This window comes from Thermobia domestica, unplaced genomic scaffold, assembly GCF_964235325.1.
Source record: "Thermobia domestica unplaced genomic scaffold, izTheDome1.hap1.1 HAP1_SCAFFOLD_208, whole genome shotgun sequence".
Lineage (NCBI taxonomy): Eukaryota > Metazoa > Arthropoda > Insecta > Zygentoma > Lepismatidae > Thermobia > Thermobia domestica.
In genome coordinates this window covers 185,077-198,688 of record NW_027655933.1, presented here as the reverse complement: position 1 = coordinate 198,688, position 13,612 = coordinate 185,077, and the positions used below count along the sequence as shown (strand labels likewise).

General features: G+C 37.0%; 1 protein-coding gene across 1 annotated transcript in view; it reads left to right on the top strand.

The window, feature by feature from the left end:
- The first annotated feature begins 6,524 nt into the window (after window positions 1-6,524).
- LOC145676546 (patched domain-containing protein 3-like) overlaps window positions 6,525-13,612 on the top strand; it is a 90,155-nt gene continuing 83,067 nt past the window's right edge. The window contains exons 1-2 of the mRNA XM_081747377.1: window positions 6,525-7,013; window positions 13,120-13,366. Coding sequence (XP_081603503.1) covers window positions 6,865-7,013; window positions 13,120-13,366 — 396 coding nt within the window. The 5' untranslated portion in view covers window positions 6,525-6,864. The remainder of the gene's footprint in view (window positions 7,014-13,119; window positions 13,367-13,612) is intronic.

Sequence of the window (13,612 nt, the reverse complement as noted above, 5' to 3'; positions counted from 1 at the left end):
ATTGTATCTTTGGCACACAATTCCAAAGGATACGATGAGCATTTTATTCTTAAATCTTTAGTGGAAGAACATGAATTGACACCTACTTTGATTTTGAATGAAGCAAAAATTTTAAGCATGAAAGTGAATCACTTATCGTTCATTGACTCCTTAAATTTTATGCCAATGGCTTTAAGTAAGTTATCGAAGGCATTTAATTTACCGGGGAGAAAAGGATATTTTCCATACTTTCTAAATACTGCTGCAAATCAAACGTATGTGAGAAAATTACCGGACATCCATTATTATGGTGCAGATGAAATGAAAGTGGATGAACGAGAGAAATTCATGACGTGGTACAACGAACATCAGAACGATACGTTTATTTTCCAAGAATTGATGAAATATTGTATCCAGGACGTCAACATACTTCGAATGGCTTGTATATCTTTCATGAGCACGTTTGACAAAAACCCACGTCAATCATTTCTTGGAAGCTATCACTTTGGCGAGTGCGTGTAATTTAGTTTTTCGACGAAATTTCTTAAACCCAATACCATTAGCATTCTTCATGCACAAGGATATCGCCACAGAAACAATCAGTAACGGATCGCTTTGCACTGGCTTCCCTACATGGAAGAAAAAGGGACATCTGATTCTACATGCAGCAAGAGAAAAAGAAGTTTTTGTTGCTGGTTTCCATCTGGACGGATACTATAAACATCCCGACACTGAAGAGGATCACGTGTATGAGTTTCAAGGTTGTAGGTTCCATGCCTGCCCTCTCTGTGTCCCTAAAGGCCGTGATTAGCCCATTTATGAAAATTCCGAACAGAATATGAACTATCGCTACGAGAGAACAACGTAAAATGAAATTATTACGATCCATGGGATTTAAAGTACAAGAAATGTGGTAATGAGAATTTCATCAGGTATTAAAATCCAATCCAGCATTGGCCTCTTATTTAAGCACACAACCTTATACTAACAAGACACCATTAAATCCAAGAGACAGCATCTATGGTGGCCGTGTTAATGCCATTAAGTTGTATCACGTCGCAGATGAAAATGAAGACGAAGAAATTCGATATTTGGATATTATTTCGTTTTATCCGTATATCAATAAATGTGGACGGTATCCAATAGGGCACCCACGAATATATCTACAGGGAGATCCAGAAATGCCTGCAATTCAAGATGGGAACGGATTAATCAAGTTACAAATCTTGCCTAGCAGAAATCTTTATCACCCAGTGCTCCCATTTCGCTCAAATTAAAAATAAATTGTTATTCCCACTTTGTGCTGCTTGTGCCACAGCATTAAATCAAGATTCTGAATGTATGCATTCCGACAGTGAACGAAGTCTAACAGGAACGTGGGTGTCCTATAAAATTAAAAAGGCCATCGAACTTGGGTATCAAGTAATTGAAATCTACGAAATTTGGGATTACAACATCACCGTATATGATTCAGAAACCAAGACCGACGGATTATTCAACGAATACATCAACACATTTTTGAAACCCAAGCTGGAAGCTTCTGGATGGCCAGCCAATTGCGTCACCGAAGAAGTAATGCAACAGTGCATTCAAATTGTACAACAACGTGAAGGCATAACTTTGGATGCAGCAAATATAATGACAAATTCAGCACGTCGAATTCAGCAGCAGAATTACATAAATATCGTACAAGTAAATTTATTTAGCTACAGGACATTCAATTACTGCCGGACATTTCCACTTCCCACCACCCCCTGGCGCTTGCTCCCACACGTCATTTTGATTCCTAAGAAAGAGTGCGACATATATTTCATCCCATTGTTAAAATATTGACTGGAATATTTTATACTGAGTAGCGCCCTGTATTTGTTTCTCTGCTTTTTAAATATTAGTCATAAGGGATTTCCTGAGAAAAATTGCTCCATATCCCTACAGATACGCTTTTCTTACACCTAAGTTACTCTTGTTTCCTACCATTCTTCACAATAAGCTGATAATTTATGGTGCACTGCCACACTTCTTCAGATTACAATTATTTCCAAATGTATTAACAATTCTTACACTTCATCAGATGGATCCAAAGGTACAAATGTGTCGCAAAAGTAATGGCAAATTTCATTCATATCGATCGATCCATCTAATGATTAGAAAATAGGCCTAAAATAAAATATGGGAGAAGAAGGTCCCATTCCAGCCTCTATCACATGCATCAATTTACGACTAAATAATATGAATATTTACTTTCATTTATCTGAAACCCCTCACGTTACACGTTTCGTATATACTTTTCAGATTATTTACAAATATACATTATATGTGATGAAAGAATTTTGGAGCGAAAGACCCCTTACCCCTGCTTATATGCGCCACTGCTTACATCTGAGTCAGATATATGTGTGCTTCAATTATTCAAAGAAGTTTCAAATAAAATTCGTGGAGAAGAGTACTCCAAATTCTTCCTAAAAATCATAAATTATACTTTTCAGCCCGAACGGTACTTCTAAGCCCATAAAAGCAATTGGCTCTCTCGCACACAACACTCAAATGATTCCGAAACTTTACAATGCATACATGACTACCATTCGCGATGATAAACATAAAAAATATCCGAGCACCTAACTTTATTAGATTAAGTTAGAGGGATCCCTCATACACTAGATAGTGAAAACAGCGAGTCAGCCCTCATGACTATCTAAAACAAAATTATTTTTGCGGGGAATATCTTTCTTCTACATCATGCTGCAACCTATTAGTCTATTTGCATAACAGAGAAAATTGTTTCCAAGGAATACCGTTCGAACACAACGTACGAGTCCTTTACCATTATGGTTTCTTTCCGGTGGCACTTTAAAGTAACGATAGTAAATAAGGGTTAAACATAAATATGGTTGCAGAATCGGTTCAAGAGTTTTTGACTGCCTCTCCATTCTAATTTCTGGCATTTGACTAGCTTTCTCCGGCACTCAGTATGTTTTTCCTGTCTTCATCGACCTCTCTCATGCTTATGATTCCGTTCCTCTTTATGATCTTATTCACAGCCTCTGGCAAAAAGACATCCCTTCTAAATTTCTATGCATCACACACAACCTTCATGTCCAACACAACTTGTATATTCGCCTTGGTTCCAAACTCTCCTCTGGACGCACAAGTTCCCTGTTCCTCAAGGCTCTGTCTTGCCCCCCCTTTATTCAACTTCCTTCGGTTTTCTTTCTTATTGCTACGATTTATCCTTTTATATCCCTTCTTCTTCCCTCTCTCCTATGCAGAATCGTTTTGACGTATGATTAGCATCACAACTAAACGTCCGAATCCTACAGGAAACATGTGTTAGTCGAACTCTTTAGCAACGTACTAATCAAGCATCACAACGACTCTGCATACGGCCCACTACCTTTTCCACCTGGTGTTCTCACAATCGCTTACGTATTAATTGGATAAAGCCTCCTTTCTGAACTCCTTCGTGGCTAAGCAGTTAGCGTACGCGCCTTTGGCGTGGGAGGCCCGGGTTCGATTCCCGGGGAGCTCATGTGGTTTTGATTCTACATTAATCAGTAGGTCTCATCTCATATAGCCTAGCTGCTGAAAGGAACGTTGAACTCTGAATAAGCTCCACTGCAAACATAGTTTCTCGTCTTTACCCGTAAACGAACCCCAACGTTTCCCTCTCTTACCTTCACCTGCATTACCCACGCCGTCCTTCCGTTTAATATCTCGGACTCATCTTGGACTCTTGTTTACGTTGAAGCCCTGATTATCAAATGCTATATCAAAATTCTTTTCTTTCCTCCGTTTAATACGCTTCATCTCCACTTCTACCTGGTTCACTGATTTCCGTGTTCTTCCCTGTTTCAAGTTTTCCAATGCCAGTGAAAAAAATATATGAAATCACGACGACAAAATATAGGAAGTTTCGTGAAACTGTGAAAGAGGAACATTTCAATTATTTCCTGGAACATTTTGAAGAAACGTGTCAATTATCCATTAGGTAGAAATAAAAAAAAAACATGAAAATTACATCAATTGTTATATGAACATACATTTTACTGTAAATATAACTAAATGGATAATTATCTCGTTGCAAAATTTTATACAAGTTTCTTAGTGTTTTCGTACGTAGCTCACCAGTACTAAGCAACGATCATAAGGAAAGTGTAAAAAAGGATCTCCAACTGAAAATCAGTGTTTGTAAGTATACGTCTCCAAGGTGTAAATAATTTCATTACCTGCAAGAACAGAAAACGCAGAAATGACAATGGAATACTGAAAACGCTACGGGTAAAACGCAGAAATACCGTTGCACCCTTCCTGGAATGTAAAATGTAAAATAAAATCTAAAATGTAAGCATTCTGCAGCTGGTGCTTTTAAGATAAGATTGGATTATGTGTAACATATTCTACAATTATTTGCCTATAGTTAGTGCAAAAAGTATTGATACACCTAAATAAATTATTTATAATTCTTTAAAATCACTACTCCATAGAATATGAAGAAACTAGTTTAATTTTTGTTCCATTTTGTAGGTATGTATATTTTTTGAACTAACTGTAAATTGGTTGCTGTAATTATCTTTAGACAATAAGCAGGAAAGGATGAAACACGGACGAGTCTCCATTCAATCCCCCTACTAAGGAGACAAAAGGCCCTCCAACCATCCATACCTTATTTCTTACGTTATTTTCCCAAGTGAAAATAGCACTGCCACAAAAATATAGGAAGTTTTGTTAAAATGTAGGAAATATAGGAGTTTATAGGAAGAGACGCAAATATATAGGAAAAATAGGAAATATAGGACCATTGGAAAGACTGCTGTTATATAAAAACGAATATTTACCCATTTTAACGCTTTGTGGTTTTCTTGTATCTCCATCTCCTTCTAAGGTCTTTGAACGCTTCCAATCCCTTCAACATTCAATTCTGTCGAAGCATCAGTCTTCCTTCCACTATTGTTGCCATTGCACTTTTTACTGAAACTCGGGTCCCACCCTTAACTATTTGCCTTAAATACTTCTCGGATAAATTCTGTCTCCAACGTTTCCAACTTATCCGTTCCTCTCTCTTCTACCCAAACACAATTTGTTTCGACATCTTTATATAGCTCCTAAACGTTTCCCATATACCGCTCTGTCCCTTTCATATGCACAAGTAACCTCGTTGTCGCTATGCTATTTTTTTTCAATCCTTTACTATCATTTTCCCGCCCAACCCCTCTTCCTGTCTTCCAACCATGCCTCGTACCAACATCAATTCTCCCCTTCCTCCGCACATTGTATATTTATACTGCGATGGCTCTGATCAGGGCTTGTATTTGGGTTCTTCTCTTTACGATTCTTCTTTTCATCAAAGTTTCGGCTTTAAACTCACCAGTTATGTTCCTCAGGCACGTATCCACGGGGGCTATCCCCCCTAAATTTTCACTGACCCCTTAAAATTTTCACGGTAGGCTTGCAAGTGAACTACCTATAATATAGTTGGGTCGGGCTCCCCCTAACTTCTACCGGGCCCTCCCTACATTTTTGAGCAGGCAACGGGCCTGATGTCCCTACCTTTCTCACTGAAAGTTATGCCCTTTTTGCGATCCTTCTTTACTCCCTTCAGTATATATATTCGTCTGTCTACATCGCCACAGATTCTAAATCTCTACACCATGGGCGCCCGAAGAAAATTTTCTAGGGGGCACACTTTTATGTTTCCTATATATTACGTTTGTTATTTTTTATTTGTATTAAGAAAATTTTAAGAAATGTAATACATTTTCGTGAGCCAGAGGGGGCCCCGGCCCCCTGCCCTCCCTTTCGGACGCCCATGCTCTATTCCAATCCTTACAATCCTCCTGGCTTCTCTCTGAAATCCGTCTTCTTCTCCCTTAACTTTATTACATGCTCAATTTGGTTCAAGGGTCATGTCGGTATCCTTGTAAATTGCATTCCCGACGCAGCTGCAACGGCATGAAGCCGTTCAAGGCTCTTCTAATTCTCTTTCCGTCTCGCCCATCGATTTGTTCCTGCTCCTTACTTCCCTCCATTTTCAACGCTGGACCGCTTATATTTCTTGTACAACGACGCATTGGTACTGGCACCACCCTTGTCCTTTCCGTTCTCCGCGTTGGTATCTCCATCATAATCCCCCCCTCTTATCACAATTTCCTCCTCCGTACCATTTCACATCCTTCCCACTCCTCAACGATTATTTCTTCTTCGCAAACCACTACTCCTTTCTGTAATTGTGGTCTTAAGCACCATCAATCATCTTATTTTTTCCTGTCCTCTCTACCAACAATATCGCATCATTTTTCTCTCCTTCCTTTATAAATTACTTGGTTCTGGCTCTTTCGATATGGATTATTTAATTTTCACCTTATCTCCACCTATGCTTCATGCCTATTATCTATGTTTACAACACTCTGCTTTATTTCGCATCTTACAAGCATCCTTAAAGATTCACATCGGCCATTCATTTTCTTTTGAATTCACCGCTTAAAATTACCGGAAAAGTGAGCTCCGAGGCAAAAAAAAAAAAAAGCCACAGAAGAAGAAAAAGAAGCGAATAATCAAAATAAGAGTACTTTAGTCTTGATTTTTCAATAAATCAAATGTACTTGTACCAAATATATGAGAATATAATCAAATGGCCATTCGTAGTTACATAGAAAATATTGAAGTTGCTTACTTTTCTATCTTAAGACTTTGCCTTATCGCAGCCTTAGCTAACCTACTCCAATATGCCCCGGTATTGAAAGAAACAGCAGAAGACAATCCTTATCTCTCTACCAAGAAGAAAAAGTGACCGTAACACGATTTATTTTTCAAAACTGGTGTCCAAAATATAGAAGTGACCACCTTTATTAAATTGACCGTAGAATGTAGTGATGACCGCTCACGAAAGAAATGGAGAATTGTGAAGTTCTACAAGGGACTGAAGATACAAACAGAATATCAGTGGGTATTCGCAACAGGGTATATGACAAACACGGCATACAATATGTGAATAAGTGTCGATTAGCTATAATTTCTAATTTGGAGCGATTCTTCTTCTGGTAAGATTTATTTTATTACACTGCCATCCGAAACAAAAAGTAACATTTTTCAATATAACAATGGCTAAAAGTAATACACGTTAAAAATACCGGGTCGTTTTTCAGTAAAACTTGCAGTGCAGGTTATATTGAAGAACACATACATTTTACATGAATACATGTCTAGACGTATGCTATAAAACTACTGTAGAAAAATCACAAACCCAACTTGCGCTAGGTTGCCACTAAAAGCACGAATGCAACCAGTTGGCTATAGTGGTACACTGAAGGCGTGTTATGTTATTACACTCAGTTACTTATATTTCACACTTGTGACTTTATGCTTGTGAACATATAAAACATGTTTCGTACATTGTGCAAAAATACTACGCCGGAGAACCCTAGATGTTCCACACTTATAAATATCATATACTAGTTTCCTACATTATGAAAAAATTATTCAATACTAGAATTAATTATCGTTAATAGTATACATGAGAACCCCCTGATCTGCGTTTCTTCTGTGTTCTATTACCACTTCTACATGAAATACCATAAATCTTCTACGTAGTGCAATAGTAAGAAGTATCCATGTGCACAAGACATGCGATATGCGTTAAATCCCCCCTCCACACACATAGTCATAGATAAAGTACAAGGGCACTACACATGCAGATATAAAGTACAGGTACGTTCTTTTTTTATTTTCGTATCAGTCGAAAAGTAAATAAAAGTCGCTTTGTTACCCCCTTTGTAAGTTCGTATATACTCAATAAATACTCTCTAAAAGTATGAGCGTCCTGCTCCTTCGGAAACTGATGCAGCTTCATGTATACTATATCCTAATTATCCTAGGCGGGTAAAGTTCGTTAGTTCACATATCACTAAAATAAATAGAATTTGAAACATTCTGAGTGGAGTGAGGGAAACCATACAAATCAATGATTAAGAAACTAAACTAACCTTTATTTTGTATTTCTTTAAACACGAACACAGTAACGAAAGACAAACTTGTTAAGACATACTTTCTCACTCTGGATTCACAGAACAAAACACTTACAAAATAGGAGGAGCATTTGAAACGGCAAATACTGATAACAAGATTTATTATAAAATAGGTAGCTTCGTCATTAAGGGAAACCCCACTAACACCCAGCACAAACAACATTACCATTTTATAGTTCACTAAGTTCAACAATTTAAAAATTACAACGTAACCGTACTTTTGTAACAATCCGCTTCAGAATACCAACCAAGAAATTAGACCGTCTTAGACAATCCTCTTTATTATGCACTCACTCATTTTGACCGTAGAATTCCATTTTTATGACGGACTCTTCTTAAACAGTACCAAGATACATTCTACGCAACAAACTTGTGAGACAGTTGGTTTAAATAATAAGTAATGTGTCTCTCTTTTATGTTTGCAGGTAAAGGTTGATAGTGTAAAATCATTAGAAGTGCTAAACGACAATTAAAAACATTGGGCTCATTCGAGTACACGGTTCAACCAAATACTAAATTTATAGGTAAAATACAATGTGATACATTTTTTGTAAAGGAATGAGACATGAATATAAGTAATTACTGTCAGTACAAAACATATTCAAATGAATTTTGAGTGATACTGAAAGGATTGTATGTGCAAGTGTGCTCTTTCGTTATCCTCTTTTAAGCGTATACCCCCGTCGCTGAGGCGCCTGCTTCCTAAGAACGCTTTCCCCTGTTGCGCTCCTGCCCTAACTCGGTTAGATATCATTCGTGCGTTTTAGTGGTCACTTAGCAAACGTTGGTTCGTGTTTTATGCACTGTAGTTCTTATGCCATACGTCCACAGTGTATTTATACTGAGTCCTCCTGAAGTCAATCTGCTAGTAGTAATGGAGCTCGTTATTTCGGGTATGCTCTGCTAAAAGAAATACAAATCTTTAACCTAACTTAAAAGTGTAAGAAATTAGTCAGAATTTGGTAGAACCGTCATGCCAAAACAGGAAGTGCATATGAAAGAGCACTTTTCTTTTAGGTTTACGAAAATCTTATGAATAGATGTAAGAAGTGACTTGCCCTAACGAGAAATTACATTGCAATAGAAAAGGTTTCACATCGTGTTTTTGGTTAGGTTAGAAAATTTTCCATCACCTCTGTGTAAAGCATATAATAGAGAACTGTATAGCAAGAATAGCAGGAAAGTTAGAATAAAAAAATAACTTAGTAGGATTCGAACAAAGTTCAAAAGTATTAAGTTCCAACAGAAAAGAAGAACTTAATACGCATGGTTATTGAAATAACTGCAGAATTTTCCTTCAATTCTATTGATAAGTAACGAACTCCTTCACAACCTTCATTATGTTTTTTCTATTTTTTTGGGGGGGGAGGGTGTTGCAAAGTGTATGTTTCTCTTCAGTTAAAACAAAGTTTTCTGCATTTTCCAAGGCATTATTTTGTTCTAAAAGTATCATTATATTAAGTAACAAAAAACGAGCTGGCAATTTCAAGCAGCAATCTTTGAGGGTGTTCGGAAGTCTTGTTATTCCCCCCCCCCCTCCCTCCCCTTATTCGAATGCATTCTTGCCAAACTGACAGTTTTAAGGACTTAGATAAATTTACACACGCAATTATGTTTTGGAGAAGTGTACATTCGTTTTGTTTCTCTATCACACCTTGATCCATTGACTGAATTAGTTCTGTAACGTTTGGAGGTAAATACTTGTCTTCAAAATCCTCATCAACTGATTCCAACAGTTCACTATCTGGATGTGATTGTTCATTATTCAATAACAGAATCATTTTTCCAAATTTCTTTTCTTTTTCTCTGAATCTCTTCCCATTTTTGATAAATTTGTTCGCATACCAGTCATAAAATAACTCAGCATTTCGTCCAAGCGCTTATCTGGGCCTTGCAATATACAGGAAGAAATTTCACGTTATTCAAACATTTTTTTTTATTAACAATTTCCTTTCACAAGTAAAGCTACACTGTGAATACTACTAGCATTTGCATACTCTAAAACTGTGATACGATCTTTACTAACTTTAAAGCTGGTAGCAACTTTTCTCGCTTTGATGCAATCGACTTACATTGTAATGATCTCCAATTTTTAAATCAGTCTCATTAGGATTATAAAATAAAGACGAGAATAGCCTTGACTGTTTAAATTCGGGTTTTTATGTCGTAAAACGTCCTCCTTTCAATCCCAAACTTGTGGCAAGACATTCACCAATCTCACGTTTATCAAGCCTTTTGATAATCTCTACCTTTCTTTCACTCAATTGAACATTTCGACTCATTTTACGTTTATCACAACTTGCAGAGGCTATAGCTACTACAAAACAACCCAAGACCTCAGTTATTCACAGAAAAAAACACTCTTAAAAAAAATATAGAAATGTTCTCAGTATTATACTGCAGGTTTCTGATAAGAACTCTAGGTTGACGAATTCAGAGTTGATTGGCAGGTGTCGCATAAGCAAAGTGCTGCACACCATATATATATATATATATATATATATATATATATATATATATGGGAGGGTCCGTAACATGAAATAGTGTGGTTATCATTCCAGGGGCTCGATCATTCTACAGTATTTTACTAGCAACATGTATTACTTCGTTTAGCCAAGATTTCGTAATCGAGGGGGGGGGGGGGCGGAATGTGACATGAAGTACTGTTCTTATAACACCAGTGGCTTCATCAATCTAAACCATTTTACTCGCAACATATATTGGTTTTCTAGGACAATAAAATGAGGATATGTTAGTAAGTATTTTAATACCAAACTACGAAGAAATCTCGAGTAAAAGAATATATAAATAAGTATTGATAAAGATTTTACAATATCTACGTTCCTTTCTCTGTTCATTCAAATATAACAATTTCCCTTTCATTATGACCTCAACTATTATAAAAATTACGTATCCAGTATTTTGTAAAATATTTTACAGTATCTGCGTTCCTTTCTCTGTTGAAACAAATGTTAATAGAACTTTCTTTCCACACAACTTTTTGTTTATATTATTCCGTCAGCTACTATCTGTTCCAAATGACAAGTTAAAGAAGCACTAGAAAACGGTTTCTGTTTGATATTGCAAGGAAGCGATGACGAAAAACTATGATTGAAAATATGTCCACACCACTATGTTTTCGAAAGCTTGGAATTTCCCTGATTAGTAGTAGAAATTCTGAGAATTCCCTAACTTTTCTAGAAATTTCAAATTCTCTGACCTTTTCAGGATATCCCGCTCATGGAACCTATGTTACCAGGCTCATATTATTGGTGGTTCATGACGTTAATCTTTTTAAACTAATTTTCATAGATAAAATCAACTTTCATAATCGAGCAATAACTACAATAAGAAATCACAGGAAAATATAACAGCTGTAAAATACGAACAAATTAAGCTAGAAGCATGATTGTTTCACCAATATTCTACAACTCTCAATTGATGTTTTAGATCAGAAACGTCACATTTCCGTCTTAGTTTCGGCCGAAGTTGTCTTCACTTCATTGCACTGGCAACGTCGCTTTAACCAGGTTGGTCGACGTGAGAACAACGCCGAAGGTCATACGTCTGTTCACATGCGCGTACTATAGTCATTTTCATTAGAAACTCTTAATTTCATATACAAGTAAATTCTTCTATAATAGAGTACTTTTCACTAATCAGTCCATTATAGCTATATCGCATCTTGCATTTTTTATTGTTTGGGATTTTCCTTCTATAGAGGACTGGCAATATTGATCTTTTTAGTTAGTTTAAATCTTTTGCCCGGAATTTTGATTGCTATAAAGAGAATTCAAGAAACATTAAAAAAATTAGTGAAGTGTATATACTAATGAATGGAAGAAACAACCGATTTTAACTTATTTTTACACACCAGATCCTCTAAAATATCCAACCAGATCCTCTGTTGGTGAATTCAATAATACACAAAGAGTGAAAAAATGAATGGCTGGACTGAGATCTCCGGCGTACCGTGCCTATGCATTAACCACTACTCCACCCAGTCCGCTTCTCAGGACAGCCACACACTCTCTCACTCCTTAAGTCGGAAGGGCCGCGGTGGCTCAGTGGTAGAGGGTTCACCTCTGGTGCTTGGGGTCCCGGGTTCGATCCCAGCCCCTGCCAAGTGAACTTTGTGGTGGACAAACACCGTGTGCGTGAGTTTCCTCGGGGTTCTCCCGTTTCTTCCCACTTTCTTCATTTCTCATCTTCACCATCTCCTTTAGCCTAACCGGCATAATCGTGGGATGTAAAACTCAAAGATTTCATTTCATTTTTTCCTGAAGTCGGTGCTCTTCACTGAGACGACATGGCTTGTACCACAGCCTATCTGCTGTGTTTGGACAATCCGATAAACACCTTTTGACGATTGTAATTTTGTATATATTAATGAAAGGAGGAAACTACTGACCTACTTTTACACACCAAATCCTCTGTTGGTGTGAATTCACTAATACACAATGGTTCCTTCCTTCAGTAATGTACATTAAATTACAACCGTCAAAAGGTGTTGTCAATATATGGACACTGGATTCTTCAAGCACAACAGCTAGGATGTAGTACAAGTCATGTGGTCTGAGGGGAGAGCACCGACTTCAGGAGTGAGAAAGTGTGTGGCTTTTCAGGGAAGTGGACGGGTTGGCGTAGTGGTTAATACATGGGCACGGTATCCCGGAGATCTCAGGTTTGCGTCCCGGTCCAGTCATTCAAGTTTTCACTCTTCGTGTGTTAATTAGTGTATTACTGAAAAAATAGGCACACATAGTATATTACATATATAAAAGCGATTAGAACGTCAAATACTCGAATACTCAAGAAAGTTATTCTAGTAAGGATTAGTATGTGACAGAATAGACGTTTTCTCCTTCCGCTTGGTGCTTAAAGAAATGATTAAATTTCAATAGTTGAGTTTTTAATTTTGACCTTGTAGAGGTATTTGAAATGTTCCGTTGCTTCGAAAAAGAAAAAAAAAAGTTAATAAAGACATCCTCTCTTTGTAATGTGTAATAATTGAGTTTATAGATATACAGTGTTTATTAATTGGATATTAAATTAATCTTATAAATAGAAACAACATAGAGCTGTATTAAAGCTTTTACTCGTGTCTTAATAATTGTTGCAGGTGGGGATATACTATTGCTGAGCATCCAATACTGTGTATAATAATTTGTATGTTATCATCGGCTTTATTTGGGACTGGCTTGTTAAGATTTTACCAAGAAACACGCCCTGAAAAGCTTTGGATTCCTCAGAACTCGGAATTCTTAAAAACGACAGAATGGCTTCACAACAATTTTCCGTCCGGATTAAGACTTCAGTCTGTTATTTTTGCAGCAGAGGATGTTTTAGAGCCAGATGCATTATTACAGGTACGTAGTTGATTAGAATATAGTGAACCTTATCAAAAAGTAAGATTTATTTGTGGTGACTTGGCAGAATTGATGTTTTTGTTTGTCGTAACTCTGTACACAATGTGAGACTCGGGTTCGATTCCCGGCAGGAGCTCATGTGGTTCGGATTCCACGTTAATCAGTAGGTCCACATCTCATATAGTCTCGCTACTGAAAGGGACGCTAAACTTAAATTCAACTCAACTCTCTACGCAATATAAATTT